The 25,065-nt window shown below is 27.0% G+C and overlaps 3 protein-coding genes across 6 annotated transcripts; 1 reads left to right on the forward strand and 2 right to left on the reverse strand.

Moving 5' to 3' along the window:
• Positions 1-951: 951 nt before the first annotated feature.
• Positions 952-17,833, reverse strand: LOC108001692 (uncharacterized). Of its 2 annotated transcripts, none has more exons than XM_017062843.3 (7): positions 16,521-17,833; positions 15,005-15,095; positions 6,090-6,293; positions 5,878-6,019; positions 5,076-5,275; positions 4,180-4,332; positions 952-2,595 (listed from the first exon to the last, which is right to left on the reverse strand). In XM_017062843.3, the coding sequence occupies exons 1-7, from the start codon at positions 16,552-16,554 to the stop codon at positions 1,311-1,313; spliced, it is 2,109 nt and encodes a 702-aa protein (XP_016918332.1). In that variant the 5' UTR covers positions 16,555-17,833; the 3' UTR covers positions 952-1,310. The 2 variants fall into 2 exon arrangements, with proteins under 2 accessions (XP_016918332.1, XP_061932135.1); XM_062076151.1 differs by having other exon boundaries at positions 15,856-16,528.
• Positions 17,834-18,400: 567 nt separating this feature from the next.
• LOC108001358 (anaphase-promoting complex subunit 4) lies at positions 18,401-22,416 on the forward strand. 2 transcript variants are annotated; one of them, XM_017062331.3, is made up of 8 exons: positions 18,401-18,533; positions 19,265-19,363; positions 19,604-19,986; positions 20,137-20,337; positions 20,406-20,687; positions 20,781-21,004; positions 21,109-21,677; positions 21,753-22,416. In XM_017062331.3, the coding sequence occupies exons 2-8, from the start codon at positions 19,270-19,272 to the stop codon at positions 22,157-22,159; spliced, it is 2,160 nt and encodes a 719-aa protein (XP_016917820.1). In that variant the 5' UTR covers positions 18,401-18,533; positions 19,265-19,269; the 3' UTR covers positions 22,160-22,416. The 2 variants fall into 2 exon arrangements, with proteins under 2 accessions (XP_016917820.1, XP_016917812.1); XM_017062323.3 differs by lacking the exon at positions 18,401-18,533 and having other exon boundaries at positions 18,972-19,363.
• On the reverse strand, positions 22,276-24,976 carry LOC108001384 (uncharacterized). 2 transcript variants are annotated; one of them, XM_062076152.1, is made up of 5 exons: positions 24,755-24,976; positions 23,222-23,473; positions 23,020-23,154; positions 22,838-22,943; positions 22,276-22,750 (listed from the first exon to the last, which is right to left on the reverse strand). In XM_062076152.1, the coding sequence occupies exons 1-5, from the start codon at positions 24,761-24,763 to the stop codon at positions 22,596-22,598; spliced, it is 657 nt and encodes a 218-aa protein (XP_061932136.1). In that variant the 5' UTR covers positions 24,764-24,976; the 3' UTR covers positions 22,276-22,595. The 2 variants fall into 2 exon arrangements, with proteins under 2 accessions (XP_061932136.1, XP_016917859.2); XM_017062370.3 differs by lacking the exon at positions 24,755-24,976 and adding an exon at positions 23,634-24,235.
• Between the last annotated feature and the right edge of the window lie 89 nt (positions 24,977-25,065).

Consider the following 25,065-nt stretch of genomic DNA (forward strand, 5'->3'; position numbering starts at 1 on the left):
AGATTCGTTATTTAAATATAGATTATCAAACCGAATCTATTTCTAAGTGGGCACCCATTCGTTTCAAAGCTAATATAGTGTTAACTGCTTTAATCCATCTCTTTTTGATGACATACCGTTTTAACCTAATTTTACAAATTGGATTCTCCAAGGCCACTTCCAACCATCGATGTTCTAAAAGTTGACCAGCCGATGGTCTTTTCCTAGAGCAAAACAAGAAACTATATTTCCAATTACTTTAAGCAAATCAATAAATATTTTCATGAATAATCAAGTTTATTTAACAAAAATTGTAAAAAAATGAAACGAAATTCGCACAAGATAAAAGAATATTTTTAATTAAATTTTATTTTTAAATATATTATTTGCAATTTTATGAGTTTCTTTTATAATTGCATAACTTTAAAGATATTGAAATAATATCTAAATTTTTTTTTAGAATAGAATTTATAACTCATTTTTTAATGGAAAATATATAGATATGAATAAGTAATATTGAAAAATTTTTAGTTTGCTGTTTTATTGCGCGTGTTTATGGAATATTAAAACAAATGTACGCAATAATACAAACAAGTTAATATGTTAAGTGATTTTGTGAAAATCTGACAGGCAATTAAATATTGTTACACGTGCATATAATTATTACACAAACAATTTATAATATAAATAAATAAAGAAAAATGACAATACATAAAAATCAAATGATTGACATTAATCATTTAAATAATATTTCCTATGTTATTAACATATACACAACAGAGGACATAGTTCTATGTCATATTTTAAATTTTTAAATCGTCGCCAGCGATGTAATTCGATGTAATAATAATTCAATAATTCATTTTAAATTTACGAATTTATATATATTTTAGATTTTAATTTGTATTGAATGCCAAAATAAAAGGAAATTTTTTTTTTTTTTGGAAAACGAATGAAGAATCAATAGACATATTGATTATTGAAAAATTTTAATAATCGATCTTTTCTTTTTTTTTTTTTCAAATCGAACATAATAAACTTTATAACACGAACAATCAGGAACTCACGTGTTTACCCAAATTCGACATAAATGAATTCAAGTAAACATCAACGCACACTCATTACAAACTCTGTTCACTCCACTCAAACCGGAAGTAGGGTCGCGTCCACAAGCGTTAAAATAACATATTACAAAGTTTCATCGTCATCTCCGTTTCTCAATTTCTCGCACTGCCCTGAGAATTTCACAATAATCGAACGCATCCTTTGTCGTCGAAAAAGAAAAGAAAAAAAATGACAAATCCGACATAACAAATTTTGACTCGATGATTTCAACGATGTATCGAACTCGATGTGGGCGAATTAACATTGGCGGTCGTCGATTTTTGTTGCTTCGACTGGAAATACTCGGCCAAAGAATTCATCGTCTTCCTAGCTACAGATTCCTCGCCGCACCAATCGACGCTCACGGACTTCCGGCCGCCCGACGGCCTCATGGAAACCTCTTCCCATTCACCAAGCAAATGGAGCAACAAATCCTTAGTGCTAGTGGGCTCGTCGAGATTCAGGCTCTTATGCAAATTACGAAGTCCAGAAATTCGTGGAACATCCCTACTCGTCTCGCCAAATTGTCTCACTCGTGGACGCCGCCACGGTGGCGTCAAATCCATCTCACCTTCCTTTCTCCCGGATACTCTCTCGTTCTTATCGTTCGTCAAATCTTCCACTTGCTCCCCGAAAGATTCTCCCCTAACCTTTCCACTCTCCTCGCTTCTTCCCTCTTCCTTCTTCTGTTTCTTCTTCTTCAACGAGGCGAACATATTTCCTCCGCTATTCGTCTCCGTGTATTTCTCAAAATTACGATTACTATGGAAAGTCGTCCCGTTCAATTTCCTGTGCCTCGTTATGCTCGACAATTTTTCCGTAATCTCGTTGCACTCGGTCGCGCCCTCCCCAGCAATCAAACCGTTGCTCCTCGAGCCGACACCGTTCCTCTTATCCTTATCTTCAACCTTCTCCATCTTATTAACCTTGTCCTCCGCTGGGGACTCCACCTCGTTCATGCACGCCCCCATCGCTATGGATCGGAGGCGTTCGGATAATTTAATTATCTCTTCAGCCAGAACGATTTGACTGGCAGGATCGCTCCTCAACTTCTCCGTTGAAACGCCCTCGGAGGCTCTCCTTTCGAAGCCGAAATTGAAGGTTGGCACTGTGAGGAACGAGCCGTAGCTCTCTTGAGGGGAGTTGTCCGTCATCTCTGACAGGGTGCTGGAGATACTGGCGCAAGGAGAAGGGCTGTGACCCCTTAACGACACTAATTCCTCGTGATCGCGAGGCGTCGAGTACTGATGAGGCAGCGTGATGCATTGTGGCAAATCGATCAGATACGGGCTGTCGGGATGCTCTCGCCAACGCTCGACGAACAGCTTCAGATTGTCCTTGGTCATGTCCAGCTCGTCCATGCTGTTCGTCTGCACACGAGGGATTCGGTGTTTGGACGCTTGGGGCTTCGGTATCGTCGCCGTTTTCTCCATCTGTTGCTGTACACTCGACACCGTATACTTCTTGGCCAACCAGGGATGATCTCCGCACTCCTTGGCCATCATACGTTTGCTGAAATATTCGATAGCTTCTTCGTGAAGATGATCCCGATACATTTGTTTCGCATTTCTCTTTGTATTTTATTCTCTTTCTTTCTACTTGTTTCTTTCTTTCTCTCCCTCTCTCTCTCATACACACACACCCGCGCGCATACACGCATACATTTCGTCTATTCCCTCTTCTGAGCCGGAAGCGTGCAATTGTTCGTAGTTTTTTCAACGATGGAAATGTATGAGCAATGAAATGGGATCGCGCGTGTGTTTTCTTCGAATGGAATTTTTTGGATTTTCGTTTGAAAATCGTATCGGCCGGGCACGTGCCTCGATTATCGAGAAACGATACGATGGATCTTCCCTGGTCGTTTTTGGATTTTTTTTCAGAACGACAATAGACGGATTGATCTGAACGGAACGACGAGAATGATTATTCGTTTCCTCTTGGAGGGAATGGAGAATTGAAATTGTTAGGAATTTAATACGGAAAAAACACAAAAATTGTATCGTTCGTGTTAAAATTTCTCGCTTACTTCGATCGAAACGTTCGATGGAAGTAAGGACGCTGCTCGTGTTTCCAAAAAATATTACATCGCTTCGAGTGACAAGCAACATGTCGAAAATGAAGAAAACATGCTCAGGATTAATCAGACACAAAGGGAGAGAGAGAAAGTCGAAGAATAACCGTGAAAGAGTTACAACAAAAAACGTGGCTGTAACTGTCCAGATGACTGAAAATGTAATTTATTCTTTCATGTTATTTCGATTGAATCTTAATATTATAATTCTTTTGTATTTCTTTTGATATATATGTGATATGAAATATTTCTTAAATATTATCGGAAATATATACAAAACATTACTTCAAAAATATCATCAAGGATTAAAAATTTATCTAAGCATAATATGAAAAAAAAGAATATTTGCTTTGCCACTGACCATACTTGAAATAATACTGAATTACCAAAATAAAATTTAATAGAAAGGATAAAAGAATAAAACATTTTTCAACTGTGAAATCTTCCATCATGATGATAATTTTTTAATTTAAAAGAAGATTGATTCGAAATGGAGAAGCTAAAGCTGCGAAATTCCACTGTTATAACAATTCTTAATATTAATTGAATTAATTTGTTAATTCTCGAATTCAAAATATTTCTTCATTCATATCGAAATTCTGCATAAATTTACATTACGGCATGGCGAACACGAACGAAAATTATGACACCACAGTTGGAAACATTTGCCATGGATTATTCTATTTAACGAACAATTTGGGGCAGTGGATTATTTAATCTTGAAGAATGAAATAAACTAATCTCGATTCGAAAGATGAAATAGCCTACATCAAAATGAAAATTGCTCAATGGGTTTGTTGAATTTTCTTGGCGAAACGATATATAACTCAAAGACAACACTGTTCCTGCATTTCGTTATCTGGCCAGTTACGTTCATTAATATTGCAAACGTGTCAGTGTTCACGTTCGACTTCTGTCGATCGCGAGGACGGACATGGTGACGTGGACATGGATATTTTAGCATCAGTCCTCCACGTCACCTCTGTACCGCGTAATATTTCTCAAAAATAACAAACTATACGTACTCTTTGTCTTTGACCAGCAGACATCGTATAAAATCTTTCGCATCTTCCGATATGTTTGCGAATGCATCGTGATCAAAGTCGTACTTGGCGATGGTCACGTTTGCCATTGTCTCGATGTCTGTATCTCCCATGAATGGCGATAAACCGGATAATCTGGAAACAGAGATTAAAAAAAAAAAAAGGAATTAAATATTTCCAATACGTATAATTTCTTAAGTTACGAAAGAAATTCTTTTATTTTAGAATAGAAAAAAAAATACTATATTCACCTGGTATATTTTATCGTGACGTGGAATAAGCATTAATTCGGATTTCATTTAAAAGATCGATAAGTTTTAAGTTTATGTTCTTTGCAACGTTAGAGAACAGAGGTCTGGAATGCGAGACTAGTTTTATATTTTTCGTTGAAGGTTATTCGTTTAGCGTTAGAAATAGATGATACTTTTCTCATATCTAAGAGAACTATGTATGTATGTGTGCGAGATAGATGAAAGAAACAATGATGTGCTACTTTTGCCAAAACTAAAAATGCATTTTGTATAATAAACTCACGATTTGAAATTTGAAAAATATTGAAAATTTAAGAGATCGAGATTTTTCCTTTTTTTTTAAAAAGAAAATATAAGAATTTGAGATATATAATAATGCACAATCACATTAGCATCGAACAATTATTAGCAAAAAAAAAAAATATATATAGAAAAAAAATGAAATAATTTCGAAATTGTATCATACGTAAGAAAAATAATTTAGAATCCATTAACAATGAGAATAATTTAAACGATGCGCAATCCATTTAACATATTTTAAAAGGGAAATAGCTTCAGATATTCTTCGAGTATTTACGTTTGTAGCGAAATTATTAACAAGAGGATCGAAATTGAAGGGCAACTTACAATACGTAACAGATGACGCCTATACTCCACATGTCGGTACCATATCCAATCTGATCGAAATTTACGACTTCCGGTGCAACGAACTCCGGCGTGCCAAATAGAACTTGCAGCTTCTTCTTTGGATCGTACTCCCTCGCGAGACCAAAGTCTATGATTTTGATCCTGTTACCCTCTTTCGTCAAACACAATATATTTTCAGGCTATGAACAAAGAGCATTAATTGATAAATGAATAATTAGAAATAATATTGGGTGAAGAAACGCATTGAAGATTTTTATAAAATATAATTATTTTATATAAAGATTGTTAAATTACTAAATTAAGAAAAATATTAATTATCGTTCACATATGCAATTTTAGAATTGATGTATAAGCCGATGTATAAATGAAAATGGATGGAAAATAGACAATTTCAGAATAATGGTTTTTAAATTGCATAATGGATACGTTAAAATTATCAAAACGAGAATTACAAATTACCATTAAGCAAATTAAATCTATTAAAATTTCCAATGTATTAAAACGTAATAACATTAACATTAAAATTTTTAATCAATTTTATTTTTATAAATTTTATGTTAATAATATATACGGTATTGCATCAAGCAATATGTATACACCTTTGAATATTACATTAAAAAAAACACCTGTAACATATTTCTCTTACATTCTTTCCTACATTATTATCCACCAATTTAATCTCTCGAAACAAGAAATCCAATTCTATCATTTTGAAAATTCGGATTATACATATATTATTCGGATTATACAAAAATAATAACAATAATCATCGTTAATTTACCTTTAAATCAAGATGCAAAATATTTTGTCGATGAATGAATTCTATGCCCTCGCAGATCTGTCTCATGAAAACAGCGCAACTGCGCTCAGTCAACACAAAATCATCGTCAATCACCCTTTCAAATAGTTCGCCACCTTCAATCCTTGAACATACACGAGCACAACGTGTATCGAGATAGATTTTTCGACTCATTTATGGTATAAACATCTTACAGCTCTAAAATTACGTATATTTGTTGCCCGTTATCAATGGCATCATAGAGTTGAATAAGTCGTGGATGCTGCAATCGTCTCATAATTTCGACTTCTCGTTCCACGGCTCGTCTGTCCTCCTTTTTTGCGGTGTTCACCACCTTAGCGGCGAGCATCAAGCCGCTTACTTTCTCCTTACATCGATAAACGGTGCCAAATTTTCCTCTGTAAATAGGAACGATCTCGTTTTCACGCGTCTATACAGGTAAAATTTCGCACAAAATCTTCTTCGATCGTTTCATTTTGTTTTTCATTGTTGACAATCAATCTTTTAACTGGGGAACATCTTGATATATGTCATGTCATTCTCCGAATAATTAGAATGAATTTTTATTCTATCATCGTAGAGAATGAAATTTGGTTTGATTAAAATTAAATGAAACAAAATGAGAGAAATATTTGTATCTTTGAAAAAAGTTGCAAATTGCTTGGGAAAATATTTGTACAAGATATTCCAAATATGTGGTTTACACAGTTTAATTGGGGATTCCTCAGGTTCTTATTAACGAGTTATTAACTGAAAACACACTCGGCCAATCACAGAACGCGTAGTCAAGCCGGAACGATAGTGTTGGGTATGTATCGCCGATTGAAAATGAACAAGCAACACGCGTCGCAGAGAATCTATTGAATATAACGAATCTAAAAAAGAACGATCTTATTAAGAAACAATGAATAAATTAATTAATTGTTATTCGTATAGGACGAGTAAATCGAATTTATTCAAAATGAATAATATTAAATTGTAGTATAAACTTTTCTAACATTTTTAAATGAATAAATGAATAATATATATATATATAGAGAGAAAAAGAGAAAGAGAAAAAAATGATAAAGAAGAAGAAGAAGAAGACAATTTATCCATTATTTCTGAATAAAATATAATTCGATACAATTTTCCTCGATAAAAAAAATATTTGTTATTGTTTCAAGAGACTTTTATACAAGATACTTGTTCGTATTCGATCGGCGTTACATATCCAACACTACCGTCACGGCTTGATTAGTCTATGCGCTCTGTGATTGTTCATTATTTTTTTTTAATAACAAGTTAACAAAGCAGTAAGTAACGTAATGAAAGTTTTTGCAAAAGAAAATACTGTTTGAAATTATCTGAAAAATGTTCAATTAATCAGAATTACAATTTTTATATTTTTATGTCGTATTTGCTATTTTTATATCACATGTAATTTAATTATCAAATGTCAATCTTTCAAGCAATAAATAAACATAAAGTTTGAAGATTTGGCAAGCATTGATACAATTTACTGACTGTTTCAAACTATTGGTCAATAAATTATAACACGCTTGATGGTGTAAGCAATCGAATGTTATTTTCGATGAAAAAATGTTACCTATGTGAAAATATATATGATAGCTTTTATTTGAAGCATAAATACATTTAACGTAAATTGTATAGAGAGATAAAAACACGTTAGCTTTTGTTGATATACAGAAATTTGTATCAACACAGAGAAAAAAAAAATATAGTATTTACTTTAAATATTTTTTTTTATTCGTATCATTTTTCCGTATCAAATTTTCTAATCAAATAGAATTTCACTATTATCTAATGTCACTATTTTCTTGTAGTCAAATTACAAAAACTTGATATGTCACGTTTTTCTAATTTTACACTACAAGGATTTTAAAGTTATGTTTAGTTATGAAAAAAATTGCAATTCTTTTTGTTTTTTTAAACTTCGTGATAAATAGTTATTGCCTTTTGCATTTAGCAGTCATATTAGATATGTCACGTTCTTCTAACTTTACAAGAATTTTAAAGTTTGTTCAGCTGGAAAAAATTTTTTTAAAAAATACAATCTAGCCTTCTTTTTTTTTTATTAATTATCAATTTTTTCCCAATATTAACGACATAAATGTTTTCCTATGTGGCCACAGAATTATTAGATATTAGATATATAATTTAAATTTTCTTCCATTACATCAAATATACTTTTCACAATAATAAGATTATTAATTATCAAGCAATGCATCATTCGAGTCGACATGCTTTAATCGAAAATTTTTAATATTTCGAGAAAAATATTGACTTGAATTCTGCGCATATTTAAAATGTATGCAAAACTTAGTAGTTAATTTCAAAATGCAATAATTTCAAAATTTATGAAGTTATAAACAAACAATAATGTTTTTAAAAGTTATAATATGTTTTATTAATTGTAAAAAATTGTAGAATATATAATGCAATAAATTAGAATAAATATCAATAAAAAAATCCTTGATAATGATATAGAATAATAAAAACCTTGAAAATGGAATAAACGGAAGATGCATAAAATCCATGGTAATATTTCTTGATAGTCTTGCAGCAATGCAGTATAATAAATCGCAGTAACTTGAGAACATTTGCAAATGTATAAAGGAACAGAACAAAAACATCTTGTTAATATTCCATTGAATGTCTTAAGATCACGAATAGAAATTGCATTCGTGAACTTTAACCTTCTTAACTTCTCACGTTCACTTTTATATATACAACATGTTTCACAAAATGTGAAAACACGGATTAACTAGAGATTCCTGAGATAATTTCAAGTAACATTTTCCTTTACAAAAATTTTCGTTACACCTTTATCAACGAGTTATTAACAAAAAACATTGGCCAATCACGGAACACGTAGACAAGCCGCAACGGTAGTGTTGGGTATGTGTCGCCAAGTAACGAACAAGCAACACGCGTCGAATAACGAATATTTTTTTATAAAAAAAAAATTATATGTCGAATCTTATTCATCAACAATGGATTAATCGTTATTTTCACATTTTTGCGATATAAATGAAATATTCTGTTTTTATTATAATTACTCTTTCCTCTTAAATTATATATTATTTTATTCAAAGGAATAATATGATTCAAATGACAACAAACAAATGATTTCATAAGAAATGAATAACATATGATATCTTGAATTTTTTTGAAATTCTATCGAGCTTTAAATTGATGTATTCATATTAACTTCAAGGTGACATAATTTTATTGCTAATTTATTTACGTTATTTGCGTCGTTACTAATATGAATAACTTGAATGAGACTTGTGATTCTTTATTCTTTATAGCAATTTTAAATGTAATCTATTAATCATTTATTACTCATTCGTAAATAATTTACATTAAAAAAATTTATTTATCCATGAATAGATAAATATATATTATGTAATATATATATATATATTTTTACACAAAAATGTCTAATCTATATAATTTTTCATTTTTAGGAATCAAATGATTGATATAAACTGATTGGAATCGATCAGGTAATAAATATGATCGTTTACGAAGCAATGAAGGAAGAATCAACACGAATTTCATCGAGAAAATTGCATACAATTCCATCCAATTTCATGTTCTGAACCCAACGGAATAAATATCCCGTGTGCACCTGTCATGAACTCACAATTTATCGCGTCTTATTGTGCCAAGCAACGCAGGATCAAAAATACCGTTTCCAACGTCTCGAAATCTTTTAAACTTTGAAAATCTTGCCGTTCATATCTCGCCAAGAATGTGTACCGACAAATATACATAAATAAGAAAGAATATCCACATTTTTAGTTTGCTGTACAAGTCATTCGGGAGACTTATGCATTTATACAAAATTGGAATGTACAAAAATCTATGGAATACATATGATATGCAAAGAAAGCTTAAAATATTCATCAAAATATTATAAATACGCGTTACATTTGAAGAACGAGGAATCTCTTGAGTTTCAGTAATGTTTATGAAAATTTTATTTTATAACATTCCAGTCGGTTATCATTTTTCCCTTTATTCAAAAAATGTGCGCAAGAATGTCACGACTTTCAAATCAAGGATATTAAAAGAATTTTGTAAATAGGAAGAAGAAACAAAAATCAAGAGAAGTATCAAAGCTGTCGCTTTGAGCATCGGTAGAATGCGATGGTGTAACGTAGCTGTCACGAAGCCAAGTAAGTGAGTCAGTGAGTTAGTAGAGCATACCATAGACAACAGGGTCGGAATTACAGATTATCAAAACGGAATGTCTGCCAGAAAACAAATTAATATCATGAAGCTGCGTTTTGATCAATTGCAATGAACAGATTTAAGTACAAATTTATTTATTTAAAGTATTCGAAAAATGAAAAGAAAATTTAAGAGTTAGATAATTATTAACAACAACAAAAATTGTTATGCAAAAATGTTACATTTATTTTTTAAATTATAGAGAATTTTATTTTACATTAGATGAAATGGTATGATAATAAGATAAGACTTTTTGTCTCTCTCCGTCTCGCGTCATTTAATACAAAATTAAATTCTCTATAATTTGAAAAATAAATTTTAATGGATATTGATTCTTTAGATTTTTATTTGAATTAATTATTTAATAAGAAATATTTAAAAATAGACATATGCACTTGATAATTTTTCTTTATATCAATCCATCCCTGCATTTCAATCTAGAAAATTAAATTATGTTTTCAAATTAATAAATCACAAATTTTATTCAATACACTTATCAATAATATAATTTAAGATACAAATTATATGAGGAAAATAACGTTATGTAACAAACTAAAAGTTTCAAATTAATTATAAAAAATGATCTAAGATCCAATTTAGAAGAAGAATTTAGTCAAAGATGTCAATGATCGAATCCACGTGTCAAAAGCATCGAAATACCGGATGGTGAGACTGCTTGTAAGAACGTCAATCACCGTGAAAAATGCATTATTTATAGACGTGCAAGAACCTTGATTAGACGTCGAACTTTATGCAACGTCAGCTCTTTGCATACCTTCGTTATCAAATTGCATAGTACACTTCATTTCAATGGCCATCGAAGAGATATTTTTCGCGAATGGCCACGATACAGTGGAATGATTGAACGATACATCGTGGCTCTTGGATGGAAAATGGCCAATTCGATAATGATTGCCAAACGATGAAAACGATTCCGTTTAATTGGAAAACATGATTTACGATCGTGAAACTTGTTATTAGAAGAATAATCAATGAAATGAATTAGTGAAATCGTTTCATTAAAATTTGAAGATGAATTATTTCGAAGAGATTATGAATGAAACTGTTTTGTCATGAAATGGTCAACGACTCGAAATCGTGGATAATTTGTTGAAAATTTATGATAATTTGAATTTCAAATAATTTGAATTTCTAGGTATTAAATTGAGATTACTGTAAAAGAATTGAATTAAATACACATATTGATATTTCAATGCTGTTGTAGAAAATATGTGAAAAATAATTCGAAAAATTTATTTTAATAATATATCTGTCGATAAAAATATCTCTATTTAATGAGTAAATTTGACTGAAAATCTGTTTCCTTATTCTGAATATAATTACGAAATTAATATTAAATCATATCATTAAAACGTGAACAATCTTTAACAATTATAAAAATTATATAAAAATTTTTTTAATTCTTGAAATAGTCTACGATGTATGATAAAAATACAATATCAACACATAACGATTGTTTATAGAAAAAAAACATTTTTAAAAAGGAATATTTTTCATTGAAATTTTTATTACATCATTCAAATCATTTCGCAATATTGTTATACATTTGCCAACTGTTATTCAAAAGTCAAAAAAAAAGCAATATCTTTCAAAAAAATTTTTCCATCGTTAAAATAATCTCAAACGGTAAAGATTACAGATTAAACATTACAATGCGGACGAAGATTTTCCAATATTTCTCGATCGAGAGATCCATTCAGTTGATGGTTCACTAATAGCTTGTCATTGACATTCAAATCTTACCTTTGGCACTGATCCATTCGTCAACTCTTTTTTACAATACGCTATTGTGTCCCGGCATTCGATCCCGATTAAAAATAAAAACCTATCCTTCGAACTTGGACTCGTGTCCTGAAAATTCTTTCTTCCACTTCAATTATATTTATTATTATTCTTCAATAATTTTATAATGTTTGCCGATATTTTTGTGCAATATCTATGCACAAAAGCATCGATGATACATAACTCGAGAATGCAAAACTCGAGAAGAACAAACATTCCAATAATTTATTTTGTAAGTTTACTGGCTCGTGAAAAACAGCAGCTTTGCATGTAAAGATCATTCAAGTTCGAGTCTCATTCATAATGGTAGACACGCATAGTAACTAAAAGATTACGATGTATACAAGACTGGAATACTACGTTCGCCGGAAGGAATAAACACGTCAAGGTTTCGAACTTTTCCCTTCCTTCTTTACGATCAATCTCTCTTTTTTGATTTTTTTCCATGGAAAATTTATCATCCGCATCCTTCGATATTCTATCATTTTAAAACCAATTATTTTTCGTCACTTTATCAATAGAATTAACGAAGATAAAAATTCATCATGGATTCAATTTTGATTGAAATTTAAATATAACCAAATAGTTAAATTTCAATCTTAGATTAATTTATCTTTTATAATAGAACTATCAAATTGGTTTCAGATTTTTTTGTTATTTCTAATTATATAGTGAAAAATTATTTATAATTTTTTTGATTTACTATCCAAATGTCTTTAATGTTTTCAAATAAAACGGATTTAAAAATTCGACGATACATGTGAATAAAATATGAGACAAAAATATAATTTTAGCAAATTTATAATGTGATTTTTACGTAACATAAAGGAATAATAAAGAACCATTTATTGCATATAAAAGATTGGAAATTTTATAAAAAAGAAATATACAACATACAACATTTTGCGCAATAAACCCTAAATATTTTATACGTATAAATTCTTTTAATAAAAAAAAATATAATAATTGTACATATTTTTTTTTAAATTGTATACTAATTTTGTGTTAATCTATTTTTAGATATTATGAATCGTACCATTTACAAATATTCAAAAATTTACTTGATGCAATATATAGAGACATAGTTTAGTAATAAATTCTAAAATTTTTATTAACAAGGTGGACGAAAAACAGTAATAAATAAAAGTAAGAAATGTATGTTTAATCTATAAATATTTTCAAAGAAAGACGCAAAAAGCAAATATTTTGGACGCAATAATTTATTTATTCAAGCTCACTTGCTCTTTAATGATTCATTAAAATTGTATTACGCATTTCGTATGCATTTCTCGAATTCGAGTCAATATATATTTATACAATATATATGTAATAGCAATTTGGATGTACTACGCAAAATAAAAATTACGAAAATTTTAAGAAAAATTTCATAATTTATGTATATATTTTTATAAAGTTTACAATATAAAACTATAGATTTTTAATTCAATAATGTTTAAAATTATTTATTATGAATCGTAAACATATTACATAATATATTACATAATATATCATATAATATATTTATATTTATATTTATTAGAATAAAAACTAATGTAAATAAAATTAATAATAATAATTTTTATTAGAAATAGCATAAAACAATTTTTGATTCAATGATTAAATGAAAAATGAGTAAAGAATTTTCTTCAAATACATAGTGTTTTACAATATCCAACTTTTAGCCAATAACTTGATTTACTAATTTATTCAATTTTAATCTTTATTAATTTGAACAGTATACATCTTGTAATATATATACACAACATGTATAGATTATACACGCATGATTAAAGTGACACGATGAAAATAAATAAGTATGTGTACAAATGTGTGTATATATATATATATTTCTATCCAACCAAAAGTCAATATTCATTTTGCCAAAAGCATTTAAATACATGTTTTTCGTAATTGCTAAAACAAGAAATTTGAAACCTATCATAAATTTATTAACTCTAAGATTAATCCAGTACTTAAAAAACATTTTTTGAAAAATAATGCAATTAATAATAATCTAAAATGTATTTAAAAATTGAACATTTTAAAGAATTAAAATATTTTCAATAGATAAAATTTTCATAACAAAAAAACAGAACTTAAAATTTTTATAACAGAAGATTAAGATTTAACAGAATATCATTGATCAGATTCAAAATTTTAATTCGTATTTAATAAAGATTTGAAATCGTTCAAATATTTTTATTATTTTTAAATTCTCAAAAATTTTTTATTATTTTTATGATTCGAAACTTTCAAAATGCATATAAATAGATTATAATTGATATAAATAATTAAATATTTAGATTTCTATTTTAATTTTACTAATCTAATACAATAATTTACATAAAGAAAAGATAAATGAAAATTTAACTTTTACAAAATTTATTATAATTTTCACAAAATAAAAAAATTATTATTTAGCTTATTACGTTTATTTAAATTTGAAGAATTTTAGAAATTATTAAAATATTATTTCTTAAAAAAAAAAAAGAAAGAAAAGGGAAAAAATAACATGCAATTTAGATTTTCGAATATTGAGATTTCACAAAGTTTCGAATTCCTATATTTAAAAATCAGATTTTGATCCATTTGTAATTTATCAATTAGCTTGCGTTTTTCGAAACGGAAATTCCGTGTTCCTCGGAATCCTCCACTCCGCCGGAGGCATGCATTAGAGTCTCGAGATAGCTTGTATAATCATTGCGCAATGCTAGAATGCATATTGTGTCAAATTCAGAAACAGCATGCCCAACCCTATGGTTCGCCACGATATTTGCAATGATCGTGCCGCGCATAAATTCGATCGAGTTTCATCTATAAAAAATTACGTAGGAAAATTCTATGCGTCTATTCCCATCTCGAATATCTTGGGAACAATTAAAATATTTGCCAATCGAAAATTGAATTGTTATTGTTGTTTACGAATCGAATCACCTTGCAAAACATTTTGTTTGTCAACAATAAAAATACAACATTATATATATATATATATATATATATATATATATATATATATATATATATATATATATATATATTGAAGGAAATCGATGTGATCGCTTACCTTCCGATCTCTGATGCAATGTCGTAATGATCCTTGAATTCCACGCCCCGGCGTACCGTCACATCTCGATAGGGAAAGCTTGGTTCGATTTCTATAAAACACATGGAATTTTGAAATTATAATTTTGCTAATAAATTTTAATATCGTATACGAATCAATCGTGTTTCAATATTGCGATTTATTCATTTGATCTTTCGGATTTGATCGTGTAGTCATTTACATTACATTTATATTTAATCGTGTTATATTTTATTTAAATATATATTATTTTATATTTCTATAAATACATAACAGGTTATTATCTTTATTGAATTATATGTTTTTGAAAATTATTTTCTTTATAAATGGAAATTGAATCGAAAATTAATTTCTTTATAAGTAAATATATATTACATTCATAAATAAATATAGGAAGACATATATAAAATTTATATATAAAAGATTCACATTCGAATCGGAAGCTGATTAAGCTGAAACTTGATTCGAATTTTGTTACCGACGGCAATGATGATCGACACATTCTTTTATAATGTCGATTCGTAAAAGTGATTGCGAGATAACACCTATTATTCGAAATAAAAACTAAATCATTAATCATCTATTTTTTAATAATCCAGTATTACAAGAAAATCTCATCAATTTATAAATTCTATTATTTAGGAAACAGTAGAGATATATCGAATTCTTTTGAGTATAAATTTATAAATTTTCCATTTAAATTTTAACTAAGAATTTGAAGCAAAATCATTATTTATATTGATTTATAAAAATGACAAATTGTGATTAATGCAAAAATAAATATATATTTTAATATGAAATTTTTTTATTTTAATATGAAACTTCTTTTTCACTTTGAAATATAGACGCATCGTTCAATAAATTCATCGTTTAGCATCGGCCGCAACCTCATTTCATCTTATCATATGAGACAGCTGGATAAAAACATCCGTGGCCTCGAACGATTTTGAGGTTCATCGAGACTGATCATCCAAAAATCGGTAAATAACCAGCAATGCTCCATCATCGTTCCAAATTCCAGTGAATCACTGCATTTATTTAAAGAAAAATCACGCTTGAAACACTGTATCATGCCACTCCACTAGGACAAGAATAAAATAACCACGAATGTAACTATCCAAATAAGAAATTCCATCACGATTTAATGATAATTTTACAATCTATATCTTTCTTCGTATAAAACCTCAACACTTTTTCTTTGTCTTCTATAAAAAAAAGCTCTTTGATTTTCACTATTTAAATACACCATTCAATCAATAATCTATATTCCATATTCCATAACCTTAATATTAACAAAACTTAGAATACTTTTTCTTCCAAAAGAAAACGACTCACTTATTCACTATATGATACTATACTTGAAAAAACTTAAATTTTTTTATTTATATTCCAACAGTAGTAATTCACAAACAAACCACGATCATTTTCAATATAACAATCAACATTTCACAGGCTAACACGTTATTTATTATATTGAGAAATGTTTGGACTTCCTTACCGCCCACTGGATCAGTTTCGTCGACGCGTATCATTCTTCCGATGTGTGTTGATTACCCTCCCCTAGGAAGTTTTTGAAGAACGGACTGCGTTCGACGAACGAATCGCGGTCGTGATGCACACGCGGACGATGATCGTGTTCAGTTTCTTCTGCCGATCCGGTACACCCTAAAGGCAATTATTGACTATCGCGTTTGCGGTCTCAGGCATCGAGTCCCCGGAGGTCGACGGCGGGTACCTCTTCTTCTCGGCTCGGACGGATTTAGATTTTCGGCGGACGCCGCGGATTCTGGTGACGGGTCACGTGGCCAGTGGCGTTCCTCGATGCCCTCCTGCTCCGCGCGCGTTCTTCGCCGTCGACCACCACCTTCGATCGACTTTGTCCTGCACTCTAACGAGAGACACGAGGCGCCTAGGCGCGCCTTTCTCATCGCGGCCTCGATACTGACGCGATGCAACGAATAGATTTACGAATGGGTCGAAGAATGTGTCGTTATATGAATTAACGAGACGATCAATCAGTATATTATTGAAAAATAAATCGATGGATAGATTAAAGAACGTATTGATGAATAGATCGATGAACTGATCGATTAATATACCAATGAATAGGTTATCGAATATATCGATGAATAGATCGATAAATAATAAATAAATTGGTAAATAAGAGAAAAATGAATTATTGTATAAATTAATTTAATTAAGCTAAGCAATAACATTAACAAATAAATTAAAAAATTAATCAACGAATAATTTATGCAACGAATAATAGATGCATCGATAAATAGATTAATAAATCGATTGAATATATCGATGATGAACCAATCGACAAATAGATTAACATGGAGGATAGATTAAATATGGAGAAATAAATTGACAAATATATTTTAACGAATGTATTAATGAATGTATCGATGAATTAATTAACAAATCCATTAATATTTAAATTTAGAAACCAATTGTCAAACAAATCAATGAATAAATAAATGAACTAATCGATCAAAGAAATTATATACTTTCCATATAAATTCTATAGAAATTATTATACAGAATGAATACTAAGAACTATATAAATATTGCGATTATTGAAATTTAAACTAATTTTAATTAACATTTAATAATTATTTTGTGAATAATTCTCGAACAATAACAATACTATTAATTTTAAACCGATTTGAAAAAATTTAATCATAAATAATGAAAATTATTTTTCTAAAAATATAAGTTTTTTTTGAAACGGAAAAATCAAAAAGATTAATTATTTATGATTTCATTGAAATTTTATATATATGCAATAGATTGTTAAATTAAAAAAAAAAATTAAATTTTGTTTGTTTTTTTATTTTTTTCTTTATGCATTATATTCTTCTACCTTTGAATTTTAAGAAATAAAATCTAAAGTACAAAAAATAAATTTTATTTAATTATATATAATAATTAAATAATTATATATTATATAATCATATTTTAAATTATTATATTTTAAATTATTATATATTTAATATATTTTATATATAATATATATATGTAATAAATTGTAAAATGCAGTCAAACTATCGATATTGTAAACATACATTATAATTGAAAATAAAAACATTTCGAATTTTTATGTGTATAAAAAATATTTTTGGAATATTCAAAGCGGAAATTTTTCTTTGATTTAATGAATCCTGATTTTTATACATATATGTCTACTTAGAAATTTTTTTCGTTCCTTTTAATATTCTTTTATAATATTAAAATAAATTCTTTTCCATAGAATATCAATTAAATACACATATTATATAAAATGATAAATAAATAAATAAAAAATGAAATAAAATAAACACAACAACTAAAAATTTTAATCAAGAAATATATTTTCATGATGTTTAATTGTCATTTAGATTATAAAATTTAAAGTTATCTTAAAACATGTTAGCGTGAAAATTTGGTTTGCTCTAATTATGATCTGAACTTCAATGGCCTCATTCCTGACAAGAAGACGTATCTCATCTTTAGATTTAGTACAACCGTACGTATCATAACAATTTATTGTTAGCGTATGAAATTCAAAATGATATTTTCATCAAAAATTTGTTTAAAATCTTTGCCTGTAATGTCCAAAACTAACATATTAACAAATCAGTGACAGAATTTATTTTTAATTTTAAGTATTTCCTTCAACATTTATTAAATTACTTTTAGAAATTATGTTTAGGCAATTTATTTAACCATTTCTATCGCGTTCATTTGTAAATTTTTTAAACATGAAAAAATTAATATAATCTTATTGTAATAGATTAAAATGTAAATTTGAAATAACAAATAAAATAATAACATTGTATTTGATATTAAAAAAAGTATTAGAAATAATTTTATATAAACTTTTTATTATTTTTTCATTTATTTATATTTTATTCATAATTAAATTTTTTCTAAAATATGATTAACATAAAAATTTCAAAATTACATATAAAAGTTCATCTTGTGAAACGTCAATGATCTATAAATATTTGTATATATATTATATGAATATGTATATATTATGTATTTGATTTATATTAATTAATTGATTTATATACTTCTTTTTAAGTCTAGCATAGAAAAAATATTTATAATTATGCATATTAATTATATATATATATATACAACGTTATTTATATAAACAAACACATTAAGCAAACATAACCTTAAAGATAGAGTTTTTAGTTGTTTAACAGAATGTTGTTGCAAATTAAATTGTGAATATTATAAAAATGGCAGGTAGTATGAGACAATTAGAAGAACGACAACTTCCAGCTGAAGTAATAAGAATGCAATGGTCTCCAAAAATGGATCTTTTAGCGATTGCAAATATAAAAGGTTAGATTTTTGAACTAATAAGTGAAATAAAATTTGTATATTATTTATATTTAAATTTCTACACATAATTTTATATGCAATTAATAATTTTAAATATAATTTTAAAATTATTGTTTTTTGATATTTTGATATATATTATTAAAATTTAACTCAATATAATTAATTTTATTTATAACAAGTAATATTCATAGTATTACTATGTAATAAATAATATTACTTTTATTAAAATTATTATTATAGGAGAAGTTACATTACATAGATTAACATGGCAAAAAGTATGGTTATTAAATCCTCAAGAAGAATCTGATACTGTTGTAAATTTAGCATGGAGACCAGATGGAAAACTTTTAGCAATTTGTTATGAAACTTCTAAATTAATCTGTCTTGTAGATATTGAAAATAAAAATATTATACATAAAACAAAACTAATGTTACATAATGCAATTACATGTATGATGTGGTTACCATTAACAAATACAGAAAACAATACTTTATTAAATGGTAACAAAACAAATATGCAACCAACTGGAGAATATCTTCCACCTTTACCTAGTTTAAATAGAAGTTTTGGTCAAGAACCAGAACGTAAAGAATTTTTATCTCAAACTTTAGATGTACTTTTTGTAAGCTTTAATATATTTCTATAATACTAGAATATATATATATATATATATATATATATATATATATATATATATATATATATATATTATATATATATACATATATACATATATATATATATACATAAAATTAAATTATATTTTCTATAGCTTGGTTTAGATGATGGAAATGTTGCTATGTATGTATTTGGAATGTTTTATTGTGGTACAATTTCTGTTGGTCATGGTGAAATATTAGAAATTAGTGGTGGATTTGGCAAATCAATGTGGATTACATGGAAAGATAAAAATGGTATTAAAGCATGTAGATTATGGTGTCCATTATTAGAACAAAGTACAGCATTTTTAAAGGTATTTAATACATTTTAAAAAATTATATTTTAAAATAATGTTAATTTCCATAAGATTTCAAATTTAAGGTAGCACAAGCTCAAGCTAATATTGAATATTTAATGGATTATCTTTCACGTACATTAATGGCAATATCTGAGGCTTGGGAAACAATTCTTCTAGAAATGGATGAAAAACTTGCAAGATATGCAGAAACAAATCCCCCTGGTGGAGTTGCTGCAGATTTTCTAGAATTATTAATGATTGGAATACCTACTCAAAATTTAGAAAATTTTTTGTTACGTGATTTAACTGAAAAAGGTTTAAAAAAATTAGGACACAGTATTGAAATGTGTTATAGTAATATACAGGTATGATATAAAAATTTAATTTTTTTATTATTATATTCATTACATATTATTCATATTATATTATATTTAACATAATTTATTTTTATTTTGTAGAAATTAGTTTTAAAAAATTTAACTAGTGTTGGGATGGCCTTAGTATATCAATTAGCTGAAATGAGAGGAATGATTAGATTGGGTGGTCCATATGAATTATTGGGACTCACTGATGAAACCATCATAACTAATGCTCTTCATGCATCAGAAGCATTTTTAGCAAAATCTTCTGAAATTCAACAAGTTATAGATCATAGTATGCGTGATTATAAGGCATTTTTTCGGTATGTTTAAAAATTAAAATTTTCAATATTATATTAATATTATATTATATTAAATTCAATATTATAATAATATTTTTTTAATTTTTATATAATTTCTGTTTAAGGTGGTTGTATGTCGTAATTTTAAGATTAACAGATGAAAGGATACCATCTGAAGTAAGTCGTGTTAGTCAACAAGAGTTAACATTTATCGCTGAATTTTTACGCGGTTTTGATAAAACTGAACCCGGTGTTGGAGGAAGAAAGGGAGTGAATTTAGAAAAGTTAGGTCAATATTTACGACGTGAAAATTTACAAACTTGCTTAACTCCTGAAGGAAGCGAGTGGGCTACAATGCTCGATGAAAATCATTGTCTTCGTGATCATCCGCTTATCGTGAAACAAGATCTTAATTATTCTTTATTACAATCTCATGCGAAATTGATTACTGCTATACATAATGTTTTTTGTGAAGCTTATCAAGGATTAGTTGAACATTTTACTATATCAAATATTGCTTTAGTACCATCTATAGGATTTACATCATCACAAATTACAACAAACGATGATGGTTTATTAGTAGCTACATGTGATTTAGATCATAAAATATTACGTTTATTTAAAATTGAGTGTTTATATACAGAACCTATTTCTCTCAGTTTTAAATTAGCTATAATTAATACAGATAAATCAGGTTTGTTGTTTTATTATGAATATATATAATGTATATATTTTAATTTTTAAACTAATATTTTTTTCTTTATTATAGAATCATATTCTAAAAATTATACAGATTGTACTGTAATTGATCTTCAATTTTATTCTAATGAATATCTTAGTTTACTTTTATTAAGTAAACAAACACATGCCTCATATCTTGTACAATTACCAATAAATCACATTCGAATTTTTGGAAATCAAGATAAAAATTTAATTAGTTTAACTGATCTCTTAAATAATAGCTGGCCACGGCCTTTTCAAGGTATATCTGCTAAGAAAATAGCAGTTAGTGGTGCACGAAAAGTAGCAGCTGTTTTAAGTGAAAGCAATAGGAAAATAAGATTATTAGAAACTGAAGTTGAACCTGAAGATGAAGAAGATGAAGAAGAAGAAGAAGATGGAACTAATGATAATATGTTGGATACTTGTCATGGAACAGTTCCAAATTCTCAATAAATATATACACATGATAAATATAATTAATATAAATAAAAAAAAAATTCAATAATACAAACGTGATAAAAATATATAAGAAATACTATATTAAATAATTATAATATATAAGAAAAGTATTTATATATATTAAAATAATGAATTAAGCAATTTAATCATTTTATATGTACATACATTATGTATAATAATTTATATACAATATATTACGAAATCTTGTGTATAAAATATTATTTAATTAAAATTTTATTATTTACTAAGTATGATTATGTATTTTATTCATGATATATTTATTAGCATAATTGCTAACAGAATTTAATATATACATAAATAAATATGACTATATATGCATATTTTTTAAATATGTATAATATATAGTACTATACAACATTTTTTTTTAAATACTTGCTATAAAATTATTTTTTATTTTATATGTATCTTTTTATTTTTGCATTTGTTTAAATACTCTTGGAAAATCAATATCAAGAGCTGTATTATCAATACCAGCAACTTCAATTGTTGGTGCAGATACTGCAGGACCAGCATTAACATTTGGTGTATATTTTTCAGGGGAATTTTCTCTTGATTCTTCTAAATCTACAATTATTTATATCAATTGATCATAAGAACGTGATCTTTTGTTTTAGTTTTTGTTTTATAAATGCAAATATTCATAATATTTACCAAAAAATCTGTGATTACGTTTTTTTTTTGTAGTAACAATAAAAAGAACAATTGCTATAACAACGACTACTACCATAACAGCAGCCATACCTCGTAATAAATTTGTCTATAAAATAGAAATAGAAAATACTTGAAATAAATACTGAAAAAGAAAATAAGAAATTAGAAATATTTTGATATACCTCAAAATCATTTTCCCAAACATCTTCCCAATCTTTCTTAACTACTAATTCAACACTATGTATATTGATAGCAGAATGATCTGCTATACCTTTTGAAATACATCTATAGAAACCAGATTCAGCTGTTGATACGCTCTAATAAAATATAATCTATTAAAATAAAATAATTTTAAAAAATTCATAGAATTTATTAATTATTTACCTTAATGAAGAGTTTCCCTGTTAACACTTCATAATTATATTTGTTTTCATCCATTGGATTGCCAGGCCCAATAATATGATGATCATCTTTAAGTTGCCAAAACATAAAACGATGATAATCATCACTACTTAAACATGGAAGTTCAGCTAAATGACCAGCTGGAACTTCTGTTACTGTAACTGTACTAATTCCATGAACTCCCTTTTTTAGTAATAATGATAAATACATAAATATGAAGTTAACCATAGTCATCTATAAAATATAATTACAATATATCAAGATTATTATTCAAAATAAAATAGAATATATCTATTTAAATATTTTAATGAAAATTAAATTTAAATATATAAAAATTATATAAATATTTAATTCTATATGTATATAAAATATATTTGATTATTGATTATTCTACCTGTTGTATGTTATCCATTATTAAAAATTCAATACTATATATATGTATATAAGAATGAATCACAATAAATTTTTATATAATAATAATTTTTATTATTTATTTTATAAATTGATAACTTTCACATTCACATTAAAAAGTCATAGCAAAAATGTAAAAATAATATATAACTTTTATTTCATTATCGACTAAATTAGCAAAATATTTTGCTAGCACTATGCTTTATTATAAAATTACATTTTACTTCCACTATTTAAAATGAAACTTAAAAATTCCATTAACATGCGACTGGTTTTGTATATGACAGATGTTTGTTAAAATAATTATTCTATACACAATGCAAATAAAAAACACTCAATGAAATATGTTGCATAACTATAAAGATATCTATGTACATCAATTCTTTGTAATTTTTCACTGTTATTTATTTTATATTTTATTTTAAATATACTAATAAATATTAAAATCACAATCTATAAATGATGATAACCTTATGAACTAATGAGAGAAACATTAATAATGAAGCTACTTTAGAGTTACTTATTTATATCTTTGTCCTATTCATCCTTGTGCAACAGAGTATTTATAGTAAGCTAGACTGGCATCTTGTGACTATCATACATATATCTAAAGTACATAATATATGTTACTATTTCAACTATTGAAAGAATATTGATATGTAAGATAAAACTTAATATCAAGGAAATTTATATATATTATATCTATTAATTATTATATAATATGTATATAAATTATATAATTGTATATAATATGTATATAAATTAAATATATACAATTTATAATAAAATATTACACATTACATAAAATATATTTTTTAATTATTAACAGAAGAAACTTTAAATAAATTATATATTTTTTGTAATCTAAATTCTTTTAATTTAATTCAATTCAATTTTTAAATGTAAGAAAAATAAACCATATTATATTAAATTAAATAAATGAAAAATGAATGATATGTAATAAATATTACATACTATTATATTATTATTATTATTATTATATACTATATATATATATATATATATAATCTATATATATATCTTATTATAATATTTTGAACTTTACCTGTGATTTGATTATTAATATATACAAATATTACTTACATTTATCATAATATTTAGGAATTAACTATGATTTATAGTTCATAGTTAATATCGATAATGATGTATTAGATGTACAAAAACATCAACTGCTAATGCAGGAAGAAGAATCCAAAATGGTGCTAAAACAACTTTTGCTGGTAAAAACCAATGAGGTGCTTCTAATTTCAAACATATTAAAATTTGAGCGCTTAATTTCATAAATACAGCTGTCATATACCACACCTGAAAAAAAATTACTTTCAGTTTTCATAAAATAATAAATATTGAATTTTATCAAAATGATTCTATTATATGAATTTATAAATTTGATA

Source organism: Apis cerana, linkage group LG6 (assembly GCF_029169275.1).
Source record: "Apis cerana isolate GH-2021 linkage group LG6, AcerK_1.0, whole genome shotgun sequence".
Lineage (NCBI taxonomy): Eukaryota > Metazoa > Arthropoda > Insecta > Hymenoptera > Apidae > Apis > Apis cerana.

Bases quoted from the DNA above. Each gene is read 5' to 3' on its own strand.
- LOC108001692 (XM_017062843.3), bottom strand. From the start codon at position 16,554: ATGATACGCGTCGACGAAACTGATCCAGTGGGCG. The intron at 4,333-5,075 runs GTAAGTTGCCCT...CTCTGTTTCCAG, and splicing joins GGCGTCATCTGTTACGTATT to ATTATCCGGTTTATCGCCAT. The intron at 2,596-4,179 runs GTACGTATAGTT...CGAATATTTCAG, and splicing joins CTGCTGGTCAAAGACAAAGA to CAAACGTATGATGGCCAAGG.
- LOC108001358 (XM_017062323.3), top strand. From the start codon at position 19,258: ATGGCAGGTAGTATGAGACAATTAGAAGAACGACAACTTCCAGCTGAA. The intron at 19,364-19,603 runs GTTAGATTTTTG...TTATTATTATAG, and splicing joins AGCGATTGCAAATATAAAAG to GAGAAGTTACATTACATAGA. The intron at 21,005-21,108 runs GTATGTTTAAAA...TTTCTGTTTAAG, and splicing joins GATTATAAGGCATTTTTTCG to GTGGTTGTATGTCGTAATTT.
- LOC108001384 (XM_017062370.3), bottom strand. The intron at 22,944-23,019 runs GTATATCAAAAT...TCTATTTTATAG, and splicing joins TTTGGGAAAATGATTTTGAG to ACAAATTTATTACGAGGTAT. The intron at 22,751-22,837 runs GTAAATATTATG...AAATAATTGTAG, and splicing joins ACGTAATCACAGATTTTTTG to ATTTAGAAGAATCAAGAGAA.